Raw genomic sequence first — 18,725 nt, 5'->3', positions numbered from 1 at the left:
CAATGCCTATCCATTGTGGTTTGTGAACAGCACTCAATGCCTGTGAGGCGCTCAGGCCGCCAGTGTTTCCTTGAAACCTGGAATGCCACTTCAGTTCTCAGCAAGGGCCCTTGCTGATCTGAAGATAAAATCCACATTTTGCTTTAGGATAAATGTGATAAGTGTAAGCTTTAGTCAAATTACCTTTCGTTTTTATCTCTCTGAGGCCTCTAGGTCCAAACACCTTGCCTAGTGACTCTGTTTCTAAAGTCATGTTGCAATAGGGCATGATTCTCCTCAAGGCAGAGATCATGAAGCTACTCCTCTCTGGAAAACCGACTAGTAGATACCTCAGCAAATGCTGCTCATTTATTATTGCTCTTCTGAGTAAACAATTGGCAGTGGGTGTAAATTATTTTAATGAACTTATGAATACACACCCTCTCCTGACACAGATTTTGTGCCTGTACTTCTTCTGCCTACTGTAGTCCCTGAGCACAGAATCCAAGCAGCTGGATTGTTGGGGGCTCAGCTATCCCATGGCTCCTGCTCTTTTGCCTGTCGTCCTTCCTCTGTGTGTGTGTGTACTGCTGGCATCTGGCTCTGCCCAGGCAGGCAAGCTGCTAGTGGTGCCCATGGATGGCAGCCACTGGTTTACCATGCGGTCAGTTGTGGAGAAACTCGTCCACAGAGGACATGAGGTGGTTGCTGTCATGCCAGAGGTGAGTTGGCAACTGGGACAGTCACTGAATTTTACGGTGAAGACTTATTCAACTTCTTACACTCTGGAGGACTTGGAACATGCGTTCAAAGTTTTTGCTGAGACTCAAATGAAAAATCCGGACCAACGTTTATTGTCTACATTATTTGGTTCATCCAATGGTTTTTTTGAACTACATTTTACCCATTGTAGGGGTTTGTTTAATGACAAGAAGTTAGTAGAATACTTACAGGAGAGCTCTTTTGATGCAGTGTTTATGGATCCTTTTGACATGTGTGGTCTAATTATTGCCAAGTACTTTTCACTCCCATCTGTGGTCTTCACCAGGGGAGTGTTCTGCCATTACCTTGAAGAAGGTGCTCAGTGCCCCAGTCCTCTGTCCTACATTCCCAGACTTTATTTTGGGTACTCAGATGCCATGACTTTCAAGGAGAGAGTAGAGAACCTTATAAACCACTTGGGGGAGCGTTTATTTTGCCCATATTTCTTGAAAACCACCTTGGAAACCGCCTCTGAAATTCTCCAAGCCCCTGTCACACCTTATGATCTCTTCAGCCAAGTATCCATTTGGTTGCTGCGAACTGACTTTGTTTTGGACTATCCCAGACCTGTGATGCCCAACATGATCTTCATTGGTGGAATCAACTGCCACCAGGGGAAGCCACTGGCCAAGGTACATGTGTCTCCCTTAGCACACGGAGGGAACCCTGGCTTTGGGTGTTAAGAAAGATTCATTCCTGAGCTGCGATTCTTTATTTATAGTTGGTCTGTTTGGAATTTCTTCCTGGTTCAACAGGTTATTTTGTGCCATCTAATTGTGGGTTAACAATCTCTGTAAATTTGCCCTCAGTGAGTGTGTATGTGGATATAACGGATGTATTCACATGTAATTTCTGAGGAGCATTTTAAAATACTATTTCTTGGAAAAATTATGAAAGGCACAATAAGAAATGAATCTTCCCTTTTTGCTATTCTTATGCTATCTCTTACAGGAAAATACTCTACAGTTTTTTATGCATCTTCCCAATTTGTGGAAATTTTTTTATAAATATACATATATCTAATGAAAGCTCTGTTACCTACTTAATTAAATCTAGTGTGAGGCTGGACATAATATTATCTACCTAGCATTTCTCACTTGCCAGTAAATCAAGTACATCTTTATAAGCCAGTACTATATTCTGTTAGAAATTGCCTATTGTCTTTACTTTGGATGCACTCTTGTGTTTTCAAGAAACCAATTTTGGTAGATATTCAGTCTAAGACCAAACTAAATATTTTTAATACAATTCAGAGATTTTAATATTCTTAATTTAATCTCAGTAGTTTAGTGTTAGGAGTAAGGGGGCTGGATCTAATGGTGTGTACATATAACATCTTGATCAATTTGATGGCTTTCAACATTTTGAACAGCCTCACCTTTTGGTTACCAGTGTATGAGAGCTCTAGTTTTTCCACGTCCTCTGTAGCTCTGGGTGTTATCAGATGTTGAAAATTTCGTTACGTTTCTGGGCAAAAATATTGAGTCTGCTTCAGTTTTCACTGCCTGTTTCCATGGTGTACTAGCCATTTGCATTTCCTCTTTTGTGAATTAATTACACATTCACATTCTTTAATAATTTTTGTGGACTGATTTGTGGACTAATTGCTACAAGCCCCTTGAATATTAGGAACACAAGCACTTTCACTTTTTATTTTTGTATGAGCTGCAAATATTTTTTTTCCTTGGCTCTTCATCTTTTGTCAAAGATGATTTTGATTTTTGGTTAGCCAATTGGTTAACATTGTCTCTCTCTCTCTCTTTTTTTTTTTTTTTAGATTTCACCTTGTTTAGGTCTTTCTAAGCCTCAAATACATAAATATCTCCTCCATATCATGTTTTCAATTTCTCTAATGTTGATAGTATTTTAATACAATGGGAACTTTACCTATATGGTTTTGGTATCTAATGCAGATCCACAGAGACACAGAGGGATTTAGGTGGTTGCCAGAGGCTGAAGGGAGAGGGGAAAGAGAGGTACTGCTTAATGGGAAAGGGACTTTCTTTTGGGGTGACTAAAATCTTGAAGAACTAGATAAAGGTGGCCGTTGCACAACATTGCGATTATACTAAATGCCAATGAATTGTTATGAAAAAATAAGTCAGATGGTGAATTTTATATTGTGTATTGTACTAAAATGTAAAAAATAGAAAAAGTATATTTTAACTTTTAATGTGAATGAATTATGCTACAAGCCTATTTTTCATGTCACATCTTTTTCTCTTGTAAAAAATTCTGTGAGAGTTGAGTCCAATCCCTTTACTTCATTGGAGAATCCCATAGCAGTGGCTTGTGGTCCCTATGCCGGTAGCCATCACTTCCTGGCACTAATTCTGCCTCCCAATTAAAATGATTTTTAAAATTGCTGTGATCTTTTCAGTAACTGAGTTGATGTCCTGTGGAATGGTCTACATTTTGGTTTGTCTGTTTGCCCTCCTGTTGGTTATTTTTCTTTTCTAAACCTGTTCCAGTGAACTGGAAGTCAATACAATTTAGATTCATCTAGACACCACTCATTTGAGATGTAGGCTCTGTAAGAAAGTATTGTGCATTTGGTGTCACATTACATCAGAAGGTGTCCTAAAACGGAGTGTTCTGTTATTAGTGATATTAAGATTGGCCTGATAAGGGAGAAAATTGCCAGGAGTCTGTTGTCCTTCCCAGCAATCCTGAAGGAACTAGGACCAGGAGGGTGGAACAGGGGTCTGAGAAGACAAGTTATAGCCTCCGATCTTCTCCAGCTCACCACCGTTCTTCCTTGTGCTCCAGCCTCACTGCCTCCATGGGACCTTCATGTCTTCTGCCCCCTCTCTGGAATCCTTTACCTCCTTTTCACAGCTGACCTAAATTTGCTTGATCTTTTGTTTCTGGTTCCAATGACATTTCTTTCAAAAACTTTTCATGGTCCTCAGAGAGGGCTACACACTTTAGTTATAGACATTCATGGTGTTGGGTGCACTTTTTCCCCCTAGTATTTATCATAATGAAAACTAATAAATTCTACCAAACTTGTCTGCAGACTGTCTGTCGCCCCTCCCAGCGCTCTAACTCATATGAGGACTGGAGCCATCTTGGCTTTATGTTGCCATAACACCTGCCTGGTGTTGGTACCATTTGGTGGATTAATGAAAACATGGAATAGATGGTAGTGCCAAAGAATATTGGCTTCAGAGGATTGTTTGGAGAGGAGGAAGGGCATTTTGCTCCATGTCAATCCTGTGGCCAGCAAATTTAGCCACTTTGGGGATGAGTTCATTGATTCTTTTTATTTTCTTTCTGCAGTACTTAGGATTGAACCTATTGAACCCAGCCCTCAGGGTGAGTTAAAAAAGCCTTGGAGAATAATATGATGGAAATACTTGCCAGTTTCCTATCTTTTAAGCAACTACTTTTCTAAAATCCAGATCTGCTCTCAAAGGCCTCTCCGTGTCAGGGAAGGGAGAAGTAGGGTCCCCATAGTTTGCTGGGCCATTAGGTTTTACAAGAAGAGAGGAGTGACATGGTATTTTAAAAGATGGTTCAATATAGTTTTGAGAATCTGGATCCTGGAGTCATCCAATCTTGAGTTCATAGATTCCCCAGCCCTAAGAGTTACATACCCTTGGGTAAAAACCTCAGTTTCTAATTTGAATGAATGGAGGTAAAACAGTACCACCACTCAGAGCTGCTATCCAGATGAACTATGATGATGCATGCAGACTGTCTGGTATATGGCAATGAATTGACAGTAGCCATTATTAAGTGGATGATGTGTACTTTCAAGCATGATTATTTCTAACCTCCACAGTGGTGGTAAATTAACCATGCCTTCAAACTCTCTTCAAAACACCTTTATCAGATGTCAACAATTCTCCTCTTGTTGTGAGCCTCCCATGAATTATTGAAACTTTTGGTGAGTGACATGTCCTCACAGGGAGAATTTACAAAGGAAATATAACAAATGTTATATTTGTATAATGCTGCACTTTGGTCAGAATTATTTGTAGCACCTATGTTGCAGATGATGCAACTGAGGCACCAGAGGTTGATTGAATCACCCATGGTTATACTTCTGGTAAACGAGAGAGCCTGATTCAAAATCTGGACATTCTTTTAAAAAAATGGTCTATAATCCACATACTATAAAGTCCACATTTTGAAAATATAGAATTCAGTGGTTTTCAGTGTGTTTGCAGATATCTCAACCCCTACCTCTACCTAATTCCAGATCATTTTCTTCCCACTGAATGGAATGTTCTGTTATATGCCTTTGGTCTTACGTGTCATTCAAGACCAGTGTCTCCCTATTACTTCTGTGTTTGGATTCACGTCTGGTTCTTATTTTGTGTCTAGGATTTACATTTGGCTCTTTTTTATGTCTCTACTGTCCAACTTGCTTTTTTCATGTATTGTTTCTCAGATGTCATTAAATTTTCTGTTCATATATTTGTATAGTTTGTTGAACTTTGTATTATTCTGAAGTCTTTGTCAGTTGTTTCCTAATTTTGGTTTCTTTGGTGTCTATTATTGAAACTTTATTAGTTTCTTTTGGCAGTATCATGATTTGATGATTCCTTGTAATACTCGCATTTTTGTATTGTTGTCTACACATTGGAAGGAACAGCCTCCTCTTGTGGAATTTAGGGGTGTTCTTTGGCAGGGATAGTTCTGTACTTCTAGTGTATAATTCTGGAAGGGCCAGCTAATACCACCCTGGGCAGGAAGGGATTATTCTTTCTTTAAACTCAATTATTTCCACATTCCTATACTTATCTCAGTAGACTAGTGCCCTAGGAGAAAGGTGCCTGGGTCAAATGGTACAGGCATATTGCATACTCCTGGATGACTGGGCCTCTGCCTTTGCATTTATCTTGGGTGGGTCTGCTGACCAGGTTCTACTAACAGGTGGAGCTGCTGGCTGGATATAATGATGGCTTCTGTTCAGGCCATTCTGAAGATCTGTTCCCTGTTTGGACAATTACAGTTTTTGAGATGTCTACTTGGAGAGGATTGAAGCCTCTCACACTTATTCATTAAAATAGAATAAGTGTCAGGCTAGACACAATGTTCTTTACTTTGCATTTTTCACTTGCAAATAAATCATAGATATCATTAAAAGTCAATATTCACAGATTTCACATGTTCTTTTAATAATCATATAATTTCTTTATTTTGAACTTACCTTAGTTTTTTTTAACCAATCTGTATTGATAGATATTTAGGGTTTTCTTTGCTCTTGTGAACAACACTGTAGCAAACGTTTGTAAATACTTTCTTTGAATCAACTATTTCTACATTCATGTCCTCATCTCAGTAGACTAGTGCCCTAGGAGAAAGGTGCCTGGGTCAAAAGGTACAGGCATATTATATTTTGATAAACTTGAGAAACCAATTTCAAATCTTGAGCCACCTCACACTAAGATCAATGATATATGAGAGTCGTACTTTTCCCATACCCTCCAGCTCAAGATGTTGTCCAACTTTTAAAATTTGGTTAATTTGGGGGGCAATAGTATTGAGTGTAGCTGCTTCAATTTTCACTTCCTATTTTTATAGATGTATTGATCATTTGCATTTTCTTTTATGAATTATAGAATCACATTTTAAAATCATTTTTATATGGCTATATATCTTTTTGTAACTAATTGCTATAAACCTTTTGAGTACTAGGTCAAGACAGCTTTTTCCTATATGTGCTGAAAATATTTTTATATTGATTGTTCTTCACCTTTTGTCACTTTCACTTTTGGAGATTCAACCTGTTAAATTTATTTTGAATGGTTTCTATATTTTATCTTGTTTAGGTCTTTCTAAGCCTAATGCATATAAACATTCTCTCCATATGATGTTTTAATATTTTAATCTCTTCAAATGTTTGTCTTAGTTCTTTTTAAGTTTGTTCTTTATAGAGGTACATGATAGTAGAGTGTATTTTGACGTATTATACATACATTGAGTAGAACTTATTTTAACCCCTAAGTAGACATGAGTTGGTTTTGGTGGTTGTACAGAATAACATCAATTGACTCTTTTTTCATTATTTAATGTGAAGGATCCTTAATTCAAAAAAATCTATTGAAAGCTGCAGTACCTACAGAGTGCTGGGATGTGGCCATCATCAAATGAGCATGGCTTTTCCTGGCAGAGTGTGTTGTCTAACAGAAAGTCAGACTTTAGTCAGGTACAAATTGTGAAACATAGTCAACAAATTGTGAAACATGAGACAACAGTAAAGGGTGTAAAGAGAACTGATCAATGTGTTGAGCTGAGAAGATGTCAGGGGCAGCAAGAAGTCCAATGGCATGAGTTTTTAAATATTTAGAACCCTGTCATGCCTCCTTCTCATCCCTGGTATCCCAAGGTGCCTATAATAAACAAAGTGAGAGAAAGTTCTTCATCCTCTTAGCAGTCCTTCTGTTATGGCTTCATTACTGGCCTAGGCCCCTCCACACTGCTTATGGGCTCTGGGACCACCTGTGACATTGCTGTAAGTCTCAGGGGAAGTCATAGGCATAGTCCCTAGTAGGAAGGTGCCCATTGCAAATGACTCTATACAGCCTGGTACCATCATGTATGATTCAGACTTGACCATTTTGGACCTGAGCCATGAGAATTCTGATGGCACAGTTACACAACCCCAATCAAGTGAAAGAGATTGCAGCACATATCATGTACACTATCTATGTAACCCAATGACAGGATGGTCATGGATTTATTGTTATAAAGTTTTATTTTTAAAACTGTTTACTAAGATGCAAATTAATTTGATTTTGCCATTTTAGTATCCTGGATTCAGCCTCTTTCTTTATTCAAGCATCAATGTTCTGCAGGTCCTATGAGCTCTTGTAGCTCCTGACCCCTTGTCATGGGTTGGGGGCAATTCAAGCATCTGGAAGAGTAGCACCCAGGAAGTGGACATCTCCCCAGGGTCCACTGTTCCAGCCCCCTCTCTGCTCTTGCTGGAAATAGCCCCAGCACACATTAACATCTCCTCTCTCCCTGAAGTGCCAGGAGACCTCCTTTCACTCTGGGGAATATGCTTCTCAGACAGAGGTGGGTTCCATCCCAGGATCTGCGTCCTCACTGCAGTGATTTATGCCCAAAGCCTGCACCACTGGTCTGCAGTAGATCTGAGGAAAGGTTGGCTTTTGCTGCACACTCAGGGCATTGAGACCCCGCCACTCATGGCTGAACTGGGCCTTCAGAGCAGGTCTCCTTTGGGACTCATCTTGTGACTACCAGACCTGTCAGATTCTTCTCTCTAATACCCAGTGTGGCCGGACACACACACACACACACACACACACACATCGCATTTTAGAAAGAGGATACTCAAATCTCATGGGGCAACAGAGAAGAATATCCAAACACCATCGAAGCTTGCAGGGCACCATTCTGGGGATACTCTGTCAAGTGATGTTACTTCCTGTCCTTCATCTCCTTCCTGACAAGTCCCTTAGGCCCTCCAGTCTTGCTTGGAGTTAGAACATAAGCCACTTGGTTTCCAGAGCAAGACTCTGCTTGGAAGGGTTCAGACCATGAATCTCAGCAGAGTGGGAGTCTCCACGCAGTGCACCTAGGGCTGGAGCCCTCCTGCTCCTCCTTCCTCAGCCGGAGCCATTCTCTCTCCAGAGGTACTTGTTCTGATGGCAAGGGACCCTGCCTAGCTCCTGTGTGCCCCAGAAGGTGAACCTGCACTGTGCTTCCTTTGCAGTCCTCACTGGGTTTCTCTGCTGTGTGGGGGAGCCAAATCAGGATGCTGGCACCCTGCTGTCACTGGTCACTGTAAATAGGCACCCTGCTGGCACCTCTCCCCTAGGAGAGGCCCTCGAGGCTGCCCCTCCCAGACAGAGCTGTCTCTGCATGCTTGAACATGAATATGCATCTTGGCTGGATGTGTGGGGCCAGCCCTGCTCATGGGATGGCCCTTCCATGTGTTCCTCAGGACTCTTCTCCTCCACAGGGCCCCAGCTTGCATCTAGTGCCAAAGTCACAGGTTAGGACAGGCCCTGGTGTGCCAGTTCGAATGTGCGTGACTAGCTCTGGGTGAGTCTGTTCCAGTAATTCCAGGAACAACCTCTCACTGGGATAGCCTCCTTTCCACACCTATTGTTCTGTGGGCACCCTCTCAGCAGCGCCATAAACAGGCAGAACAAATGTGAACCCCTGACCCTTGGACTGCATTGAGAAATTGCAAGTCATATGAATTGTCCACTGGTTGATGGGTGGCCAGAGCAGAAGCAGACACCAGGCTTTTTGACTCTTACTCCAGGGCTGCCACCACGTGCTGAGTAGACTCAGTCTTCTCCAGTCTTAATTTCCTGAAGGCAAGCCACAGATTACCTGTTGTGACACTGTGGTATATAATGAGAAATGAATCTTTGTTATTTCTTCCCATTTCCTACGCAGAGCACCGAAAACCCTTATAATTTCCTAAGTGGTGGGAGGATAAAGGTAGAGGGAGTTGTTGTCCATAATAAGCCCCTTTAACCACAGCTGGGTCTAGCTGATGCGGGATTTTGGAAAGCCCACAAGGGGGGGTCAGTTGCCAGGGGAACCAAGCAGGTGATTAGAGGGAAGAGAGGAGAAAGGGGCTGAAGGGTGAGCTGGTCACCAATGGCCAGAGATTCAATCACTCATGCCTATTGCAGAAGGAAGCCTGCAGGAAACACAACAAGGTCAGATGCAGAGAGATTCAGGTGGCCAAAGGCAGGGAGGCTGCGGCACTGCGGGAGGAGCATGGGAATCCTGTCCCCCTTCACCCACCCCAGAAGCTGCTGCTTCATCTGGCTGTTCATCTGCATCCTGTGGAATACCCTTGCTGGTAATCCAGTCCCCGGCCATTTCCTTGGTCTGTGTGACTTTCTAGTAAAGGACTGAGGACAGGAAGTGAGTATGGGTACCTCTGGTGTGTAGCAGGTCATACAGAGTTGTGGATATGTGAAGTGGGGACAGTCCCGTGGGATGCAGCCCTGGAGTCCTGAGCTCAGCATGACTCTACTGGGGTCAGAATGACCTGACCTGTGGACGTCCTGCTGGTGTAGCAGGATTGGTTCCAGTGAGGGTAGCTCGCTGCACCTCTCGCCCCAGGAGTGCTCTATGCTGACCTAGAGCGTGTAAGGGGAGGGTTGGCTTTTCCTTGGGCATGTGCTCCAGAGGAGGGACCGACTCCTTGAATAGGAGCATGTGGTCTTGGCGCATTCCTGGTTCACGAGGGAATCCTCTTGAGTTCAATGAAGAATGAACACGGGGTGTGAGATTGAGGCAGACAGTCCAACCCAATGCTCATGTATTCATTCAGCAAAGATTTATGGAGAGCCTACTGTATGCTAGACATTGCTGTGGACGCTGGAGATGAGCAGAGAACAAAGCAAACTTTGTCCCTGCCCGTAAGGCGCTCCCATGAATGGAGAGACGAGCAGTAAATAAGCAATAGGGCGGTGGGTGAAGGAGGAGAAGGACAGTAAATAAGCAATAGGGCGGTGGGTGAAGGAGGGAAGGGGCTTGGGAGTGTCGCTGGGCTGTTTCATAATGAGGGAAGGTCAGGTTAAAGGCCCCGAGCAGCCCTGAAAAGAAGGGAGTGATCACGCTGTGTGGACGTGGAGTTGCCATCTCGGTCATCATCATCTTCTCGAGCAGGGATTGGCAAACGATAGCCACAGGCCGACTCTAGCCCATGGCTTGATGTTACTGGAACACGTCCAGCCCATCTGTTACTATCATCTGCGGTGGCACTCCTGCCACAATGGCAGGGCTGAGTCATCACCAAAGAGACAGGATGGCCTGGAAACCTAAAAGGTGTTCTATTTGAGCCTTTATAGTAGACTTCTTCCAACCCTAATCTACACCAGAGGTTCTCAAAGTGTAGGAACCCTGTCAATCTCTGCGTCCCATGTAGTGGGAGTGTAGAGTGGAATGCTAGTCAGAATAGCACAGAGACATTGCTGCTTCTGTGCTCACCTTCTCCTGAGGGTGCCATAGAGCCTGTGTGTGACACTGCAGCAGAGTGACTGAAGGAGGAGACAGGGCAGTACAGCTGGCATTCTGAGGCCGGGCTTTAAAGGGCCTGTGAGGACGTAACCGAATGTCCCCCTCTTCTACTTCTGTATGTTAGGGGAGATGTAGTTATTTTTCAAAAAAGTGATTATTTTACATATAATGGGCTTATCCTGTTAAATACACTGAGGAAGTATTTAACACTGGGTCAGTTTAATCTCTGCCGTCGTTCCCATGCACAGACATGACCCACATGCACCAAGGCTTTGGGGGTCCTCAGTTATTGTGGAGGGTGCATTAAGTGAAAGGCACAGAAGGCCATTCGTTTGGCAAGCTCTAAGTTGCCAACGCACGGTGGTGAGGCTCGTGCTGGAGTTCCATATCTCCTCCCCAGAAACCAGGAGGGCAAGGGAGAGCAGAGGAAGGAGCCTGTGTTCGAGTGTGAGAAGGGAGTTTCTTCACCCTGAGCCTTTTTGAGGAGGCCGGACTGAGAACACCACTCTGGCTCTGTTCTGTTTGTGTTCTCCTTGTTTTTTATTCTGTCTATACAACCTCCTGGGCTCAGCTTGTCAGGACACTCCTCTTTTATAAAGTGAGGTACTGCCCAGTTCTAGAATTGTAAATGAAAAGCAAATTAAGTTCCTTACACAGGTTGGTTTTAATTGGCATTGTCATTTATCAAGAGTAAAGAAGTCCAGGAGCAAAAAGCAGATCTAGAAGTAGCCAATTTTGTGTCTTCTTGTGACGCTCAGGAGTAAGAGGTGCCCTTTGCATGGGTAGCAAGCCGCGGGTTCTCACCTGTAGAAGGATGGGCACACCTGCCTTCTGTGTTTGGACTGCAGGAGATGGCGGGTGGGTGTTGTGGGTTGAATTGCCTCCCCCTACAAGATATGTTGAAGTCCTGACACACAGCCCCTCAGAATGTGACCTTATTTGGACATAGAGTCATTGCAGATGGAATTAGTCAAAATTAGGCTGTTGCTGTGGTTCCTGACCCGATAGACTGGTGTCCTTATAAAAATAGGAAAATTTGGGCACAGAGACACACACATGGAAGAGCAGGTGAAGATATAGGCAGAGGTCAGGTGATGCTTCCAGGAAGCCAAGTACACCAAAGACTGCTAGCAGTCCCCATAGGCTCAGGGAGATGTCCACATAGATTCTCCATTCCAGACTGAGAAGGGGCAAACCCTGTTGTAATGTTGGTCTCAGATGTCCAGCCTCCAGAGCTGGGTGACAATACATCTCTATTGTGCAGGCCACCCTATCTCTGGTATGCTGTAAGCCACCAGTTTTTGGTTTGTTTGTTTCAACTTGTTGGGTGACAAACCTCCAAGTGCTATCCTGCCACCATTTATATTTCCACATTTTCCCCCTTGTCTATTTTTCTACCTGCTCTTCTGTCTCTTCTCCTCTTCCTGTACTTCCCTCCTCTTCCCTAAGGCAAGCCAAGATCTTCTATTGATTGAGAATTTTACAGAGCTACTTGGGCCACCGGAAAGGCCCTCAGTTCATGTCGTATTGAGACCAGATGCCTGATCACAGCCCTAGGAGGGCCTCTGTGGGACCTGTCCTCTGGCACACAGAAGGATTAACTCAGATAACTCTTGCATCAGGCCTGGGAGAGATCCTGATGCAACCTCCCCTAAGTAGATGTGGCCGCTGAGAGGGAAGCACCCAGGCCAGCTGGCCTGGGCCGGCTGCTCCCGGGACCTGTGCTCAGCTGCACTTTAGTGGAGATGTTCTTAGAGCATCCATCCCTCAGGGCTATTTTGGGCTGCATATAAAAGAAAACCCCCAGCAGCACAGGCTCACCTGAGGCACGTGTAGTGCAGCTTGGCTTCCGGCAGTGCACCTTATCTCCAGCAATCCCTGTGAGGAGCTGAATGTCAGGGCAGGGGGCGGTGCTACTGTGTTGTTTGCAACCTTGAATTCGTCATCTGTTCAACTAATGTTTCCTTTCTGATCTGAGAAAAGTTGTCAAGAGAGGGGGAGAGCATGGACAGGTCTTCCTCCCTGGGGACGACTGGGGACGCAGCTGAGGTCAGAGGGCCACAGGCCCACAGAGCTCTCTCCAGGTGGCCCTCTTAGAGAGGGAAAAAGATTCAAGGAAGGCTAGACGCTCAGGTGATGGCTGGCAGGCTTGTGAGTGTGTGAGTTAGCTGTTTGATTACGTATGGTTAAATATTAATTTGACTGCTTTTGTTTCAAAGGCAGGATTTGAGGGAGAAGCAGGGAGAAGCAGGCAGTCTGTGAAAGCCACCGGTTGGCTGAGGGAGAATGGCTGGGAGCCCCGGGGGTCAGGGCTCACAGAGACTTCACTGTTGTCCCTTTGCTTCTCCTGGGAGGTCTGTCCTCCTTCCCGCGGTTCAGAGAGTTTCTGCAGGGCTTTTCTTCATAGCTCTTTGGGGCACAGTTGTAGGTGACAGGCTGCTGGTGGTCCCTCAGGATGGAAGCCACTGGCTTAGTATGAAGGACATAGTTGAGCGTCTCAGTGACCGGGGCCATGACATCGTGGTGGTGGTGCCAGAAATCAATTTGCTTCTGAAGGAATCGACACACTACAGAAGGAGAGTGTACCCGGTGCCCTATGGCCAGCAGGAGATGGAGGGCCGCTACCGCTCTTTTGGGAAGCAGCACTTTGCTGAGAGATCCTTCCTGACGGCCGCGCAGACAGAGTACAGGAATAACATGGTTGTCATCAACATGTACTTCCTCAACTGCCAGAGCCTCCTGCAGGACTCCGGCACCCTGAGTTTCCTCCAGGGGAGCAAGTTCGATGCTCTTTTCACAGACCCGGCCTTGCCCTGTGGTGTGATCCTGGCCGAGTACCTGGGTCTGCCCTCTGTGTACCTCTTCAGGGGCTTCCCGTGTTCCTTGGAGCATGCTTTGGGCGGAAGCCCGAACCCCGTGTCTTACATCCCCAGGTGCTACACTCAGTTCTCAGCCCACATGACGTTTCCCCAACGCGTGGCCAACTTCCTGGTTAACTTCTTGGAGAGCTATCTGTTTCACTGTCTGTATTCAAAGTACGAGGAGCTCGCCTCAGGCCTGCTCGGGAGAGAAGTGCGCCTGTCTGCCTTGTATCAAAAGGACCCCGTGTGGCTGCTGAGGTACGACTTTGTGCTGGAGTTCCCCAGGCCAGCCATGCCCAACATGGTCTTCATTGGAGGGACCAACTGCAAGAAGCACGGTGTCCTGTCCCAGGTTGGTGGTTTGGCTCCTCGTGGATTGCCCTGTGTCTTGTGGGCAGGTTCTGTCCCTGTCCCTCAGTCTCGCTGGGCAGGGTTGTCAGAGGAATGGTGGTGGGAAGGGGAGGCCAGGTGTAGAGTAGCAGGACAGGAAGGTCCTGGGGCCCAGGTGAGGGGGAGGCAATCGAGTGAAGCCTTGCCTGGCCACAGGAAGAGGCACGCTCAGTTAGGTTATCTGGGGACAGTCTCACAACCATTGCAGGAGGCTTAGGAACGTTCCCATCCAAACAGAGGGGAAGGCTTGACCCAGGTGCAGGTCAAAACCATCCTCCCAATTCTGTCCTCTGGTTTGCCCCTGGGCCCTGAGCTAGAGGTGACCTGTGGGCCACATCTGCCCAGAGGCCTCTTTACAATGGCCAGAGCTAAACGGGGTTTTGTAGTATTAAAGGGATATTCATAACCGTGGAGGATGCGTGGCAGAGCTGTGTGTGGCCCTGCATCCTTACTGGCCTTTGTGGGAGAGGTGTTGTGGTCTAAGGCCAGTGTTTGTAGATGCCCTCCTGACGTAGGGCCCAGAGTAACCTGGGAAAATAATCATCTGGGAGACTTTCTCACAAATGTAATCAATCCTGGGTGTGATGGCACACCTGTAATCACAGTGACTTGGAGTTTGAGGCAGGAGGATGGCAAGTTCAAAGCCAGCAACTTTGTGAGGCCGTCAGCAAAGTAGGGAGTCCCTGTCTCAAAATGAAAACACAAAAATGGGTGGGGATATAGCTCAGTGCTTGAGAGCCCCAGGTTCGAACCAAGTACAGAAATAAAAATAAAAAAGTACACATAGTGACCCTCTGTAAGGAATCATCCCCCACCTGTCTTTCATCCCAGAATGTTCCTTTTCAATGCATTGTTCATCCAAGAGCAAGTCTCCAAGAGGTCGCAAGGACCCCTCCACACTTCTATAACACCTGCTGCGTTGTGTGTTAACAGGAAGAGGCACGCTCAGTTAGGTAATCTGGGGACAGTCACACAACCATTGCAAGAGGCTTAGGAATGTTCCCATCCAAACAGAGGGACAGGTGCAGGTCAAAACCATCCTCCCTGTTCTGTCCTCTTGTTTGCCCCTGGGCCCTGAGCTAGAGGTGACCTGTGGCCATGGCTACTGGGAAGCCCTCTGGAAATGGCGCTGATAGTGTGAGCCTCAGCCCTTCACAGGGCTGCTGAGGATCCATGTGCCACACACAGCATGTGACCGTGCTTTGCAGAGGGACAGGGGTCTGGTAGTTTTGGCCCTCTCTTCCTTGGAGCCTGGTTCCATACCAACAGGAAGTTCTTCCTCTTGTGTTCCACAGTCTTGTCAATTGTGGTTCTCCATTAGGGTCTCTTTCGACACCCAGGGGGAAATGGCAGAGAAAAATGTCAATCTTTGGGAATGTCCACTATAAATAAATGCCAAGTGTGTTTCATTGACTCTCTGCATCAAGGCGAATGTGAGGACCAGACTTTACAGGAGACACTTTTGTAGGCTGACATCTCGGCATGTCCTGATTGAGCCCAAGATGGATTCCTGGCAAGCCAGGGGCACAGAATCCCAAAGTGCAAGTCATCGTTAACAGGCACTTTTTAAAGTCCATGATTTAGGCCAGTGTCTGTAAAGTCTGGCTTTTCTTTCAACATCCCCAGTTTATCTTTATGACTAGTTCTTTTGGAGGTTATCAGACGTGGAGGGTTTTGGCAGCAGTGTTTGTGTTAATAAGTTATCATGTAAGAGAGACTAAGAGCTGGAACGCATTCGGGTTTTTACAAAGTGCTGGACATGAACATGCAAAACCCAGAAAGTTGGCTAACAGTTTACATAATGCCACTAAGAGTTGGCTTTAAAAGTTGTATACCTTGTGCCTTGGTGTGTTGTCTCAGCACATTTTATTTCAAATACGTATTCAGAAAGAAGTTTTGAGAGTGATTCACGGGCCCTGCAATTCACTCATTTAATGTTTATAGTTTGTTGGTTTTACATTCTCAGATTAGGGCACACTCTATCAACCTAAGCACTTTCAGGCATGCCCCCCAAGACGCACCTTGACTGTCACTAGTCACTCCTCCTTGGCTCCTGACCCCTGTGACCCGTGGATTTGCTTCTTCAGGTCTTCACAGGAAAGGAAATGCACACTTGTGTTTGGCTTCCCCCAGTGTAAGGTGTCGGGCTCAGCTGTGGGGAGCACAGGTTTTTATTGCCCATAACCTTCAGGGCCATGGGTGTGCCACCCTTCTAAATCTGCTTGTGTGCTGAAGGAGTTTGGGTTGCTTCCACGTTCTGGCTACTAGGAGCCAACAGCCGTGAACACTTGTGTGCAGGTTTTTTTTGGACATGTGTTTTCCATTCTGTTGGGTGTGCTGCTAAGTGTGGAATTTCTGGGTTGTTCAGTCGCTGCCTGTTTCTACTTTTGGGGTGTGACCAGATTGTTCTTCCAGGTGTTGGTGCCATTTTTTTTTATTGTGATAAAATACACATAACCAAGATTTACCATTGTCAAGTGTAGAGTTTGGTGGCATCAGTACACACACCGTTGTGTACCACCATCTGGTACAGAACTTTCATCGGCTCCTGAAAGGAAGATCACACCCTTAAAGTTCTCTAGCTTTTTAGTAAGGTCGTAATTGGGAAGTGTGAATCTCCCACACTTGCCATTCATGTTCAAGATTGTTTGGGCTATCCTGGGACCTTTAATGTATTTGACTCTTAGGATTTGTTTGCCAATTAAAAAGAACCTCATGAGTTTTTATAAGAATCATGTTAAATTTGTAGGTCTCCTTGAGAAATATGGCCATCTTAACACAACAAGATAAGTAAATATCCTGATTCATGTACTGGGGTGTCTTTCTGTGTAATTATGTCTTCTTTAATATCTTTTAACACTATTCTGTCCTTTTTGTATAAATATAAATCATTCCTAAGGAATTTATTCCTTCCGATGGTGCTTTACATCAACTTGTGTTCTTTCTTTTAATTTTGGATTGCTCATTGCTGGTGTAGGGAGAAGTAGTCGACTTTTGTGTATTGCTCTGGACTCTTGCTGAATGTGTTCATTTGTTCAAAGTTTTTTGCTGAATTCTCAGCAAGATTGAAGGTGTAAGTGGGAGGTCAAGTTGTGTCCCTATTGAGGTGGCTCTGCTAGTGCCTTTGAAGTCTGCAGGCTTTTTTCTCTTTTACTGCCTAATTGCTTGGTGGAGTCTCCAGTGCGACCCTGAAAGGAGCCTGCAGTCCTCCTGTTCTTGTTCCTGATCTGATGAGGACAGCATGCAGTCTGCTCTGGCAGTGGGCCTGGAGGTCTGCTGAGACCCCATCTAGGTTGACGACATGGCCATGTACTCCTAGTTTGTCGAGTATTGCTGTCAGACGTGTGATGTTGCATTTTGTCAAATGTGTTTTCTCTGTCTACTGAGATGAACACGTGGCATGTTCTTTCTTTTCTTCTGTGATGTGGTAAGTGACAGGAAATGAATTGATTTCAAGGTGTCAAGGCCACCTTGTATTCCTGGGACAATCCCACTTACCGTGCTTTTTACATATTACTGGATTTAGTCCAATAGTATTTCTTTCAGGACTTCTGCATCTGCCTGCAGAAAAGCTACTGCAAGTTTTATCTTGTTGTGAAGGTTTTGTCTGGTTGGTGTCAGTGTTTCCCTGGACTTGGGGGACGAGCTGGAGGTGCTCCCCATTTTCCCATCATGCAGAACAGGCTGTGAAGAATTGGGGTTCTTTCTTTGCATATGTGATAGAATTTCCTTGTGAAGGTGTCAGGTCCTGGGCTTTTCTTGGTGGGAAGTTCTAGAATTATGTATTCAATCATTACAGTGGCTGTAGACCTATTCAGATTTGTCTTTTTTTCTTGGAGCAGTCTCAGTAGTTTGATTCTTCCCAGAACTTTCCCATAGGATCTGCTGTCTAATTTATGGGCAATGATGGATCAGATGAGCACTTCTAGAACGTTTTTGTTTCAGTATGCTTGGTGTAACATTCCCTCTTTCAGGCCTGATTTGAGTTATTGAAGGCTTCTTCTTCTCTTTCCTGCCCTAGCAGAAGGTTTGGTCAAGTTTGTACTTTTTCCACTAGCTTTGGTTTTGTGGATGTTCTCAATTGTGCTGTGGAACAATTCCTCTGTGCTCTGTTATCCTTCTGCTTGCTTTGTGCTTAGATTATTGTGCTTGGATGGAGACTTTTATTATTACCCAGTGGCCCTCTTACATGTAGTAGTGTTTTTTTGTTTAGAAGTCTATTTTTAAAAAATATTAGCCACTCCACTATTTTATGGTTGATTTTTCAGGATCTTTTCCCCTACTACTTTACCATGCATATAGTATTTTTTAAAAAATCTATGTTTTCTTTGTTTTGAATCTCAAACATGTCTTGTCAAGACAGAATATCATTGGATCTCATTTTCTACCAAATGGCCAGCTTTGTCTTTTGGTTGTGTTGTTTAACACATTTATGTTTAATGCTGTTATTCATATAAATGGTTTATGTCTGCCAGTTTCCTTTTCTTCATGTATACCCACCCGCACTCTTTTACTCCCTGTTCTGTTTCTCCCTACTGCTTTCTTTGCACTAAGTGAATATTGTTCTAGTATAGCTTCTTAATACCATTAATGACATTTTTTCCCATTATTTTTTGCAGTTATTTTCTGAGTGGTTCTTGCACTTATCTGAACATTTTAACTCGCCAGTACCCATGGTACTGATTTAAGATGACCTATCTTGCATGGTCTTACTATTTACATTAATGTGCATGTTGTAAAGAATCTAGAGAAGTAGAACAAGAA

The 18,725-nt window shown here is 44.6% G+C and overlaps 2 protein-coding genes across 2 annotated transcripts; both read left to right on the top strand.

Annotated features, from left to right (window-relative positions):
- Positions 1-518: 518 nt before the first annotated feature.
- On the top strand, positions 519-1,424 carry LOC139707693 (UDP-glucuronosyltransferase 1A8-like). Its single transcript, XM_071619335.1, has one exon. The coding sequence runs from the start codon at positions 519-521 to the stop codon at positions 1,422-1,424; it is 906 nt and encodes a 301-aa protein (XP_071475436.1).
- An 11,572-nt stretch (positions 1,425-12,996) lies between these two features.
- LOC139707733 (UDP-glucuronosyltransferase 1A6-like) lies at positions 12,997-14,178 on the top strand. The gene has a single exon (XM_071619421.1). The coding sequence runs from the start codon at positions 12,997-12,999 to the stop codon at positions 14,176-14,178; it is 1,182 nt and encodes a 393-aa protein (XP_071475522.1).
- Positions 14,179-18,725: the final 4,547 nt, after the last annotated feature.

This window comes from Marmota flaviventris, chromosome 11 (assembly GCF_047511675.1).
Source record: "Marmota flaviventris isolate mMarFla1 chromosome 11, mMarFla1.hap1, whole genome shotgun sequence".
Lineage (NCBI taxonomy): Eukaryota > Metazoa > Chordata > Mammalia > Rodentia > Sciuridae > Marmota > Marmota flaviventris.
The sequence above is the reverse complement of the archived record's forward strand: the minus strand, read 5'-3'. Positions and strand labels throughout refer to the sequence as shown.

Excerpts from the sequence above, each read along its gene's own strand:
- LOC139707693 (XM_071619335.1), top strand. The coding sequence starts at position 519 with ATGGCTCCTGCTCTTTTGCCTGTCGTCCTTCCTCTGTGTGTGTGTGTA.
- LOC139707733 (XM_071619421.1), top strand. The coding sequence starts at position 12,997 with ATGGCTGGGAGCCCCGGGGGTCAGGGCTCACAGAGACTTCACTGTTGT.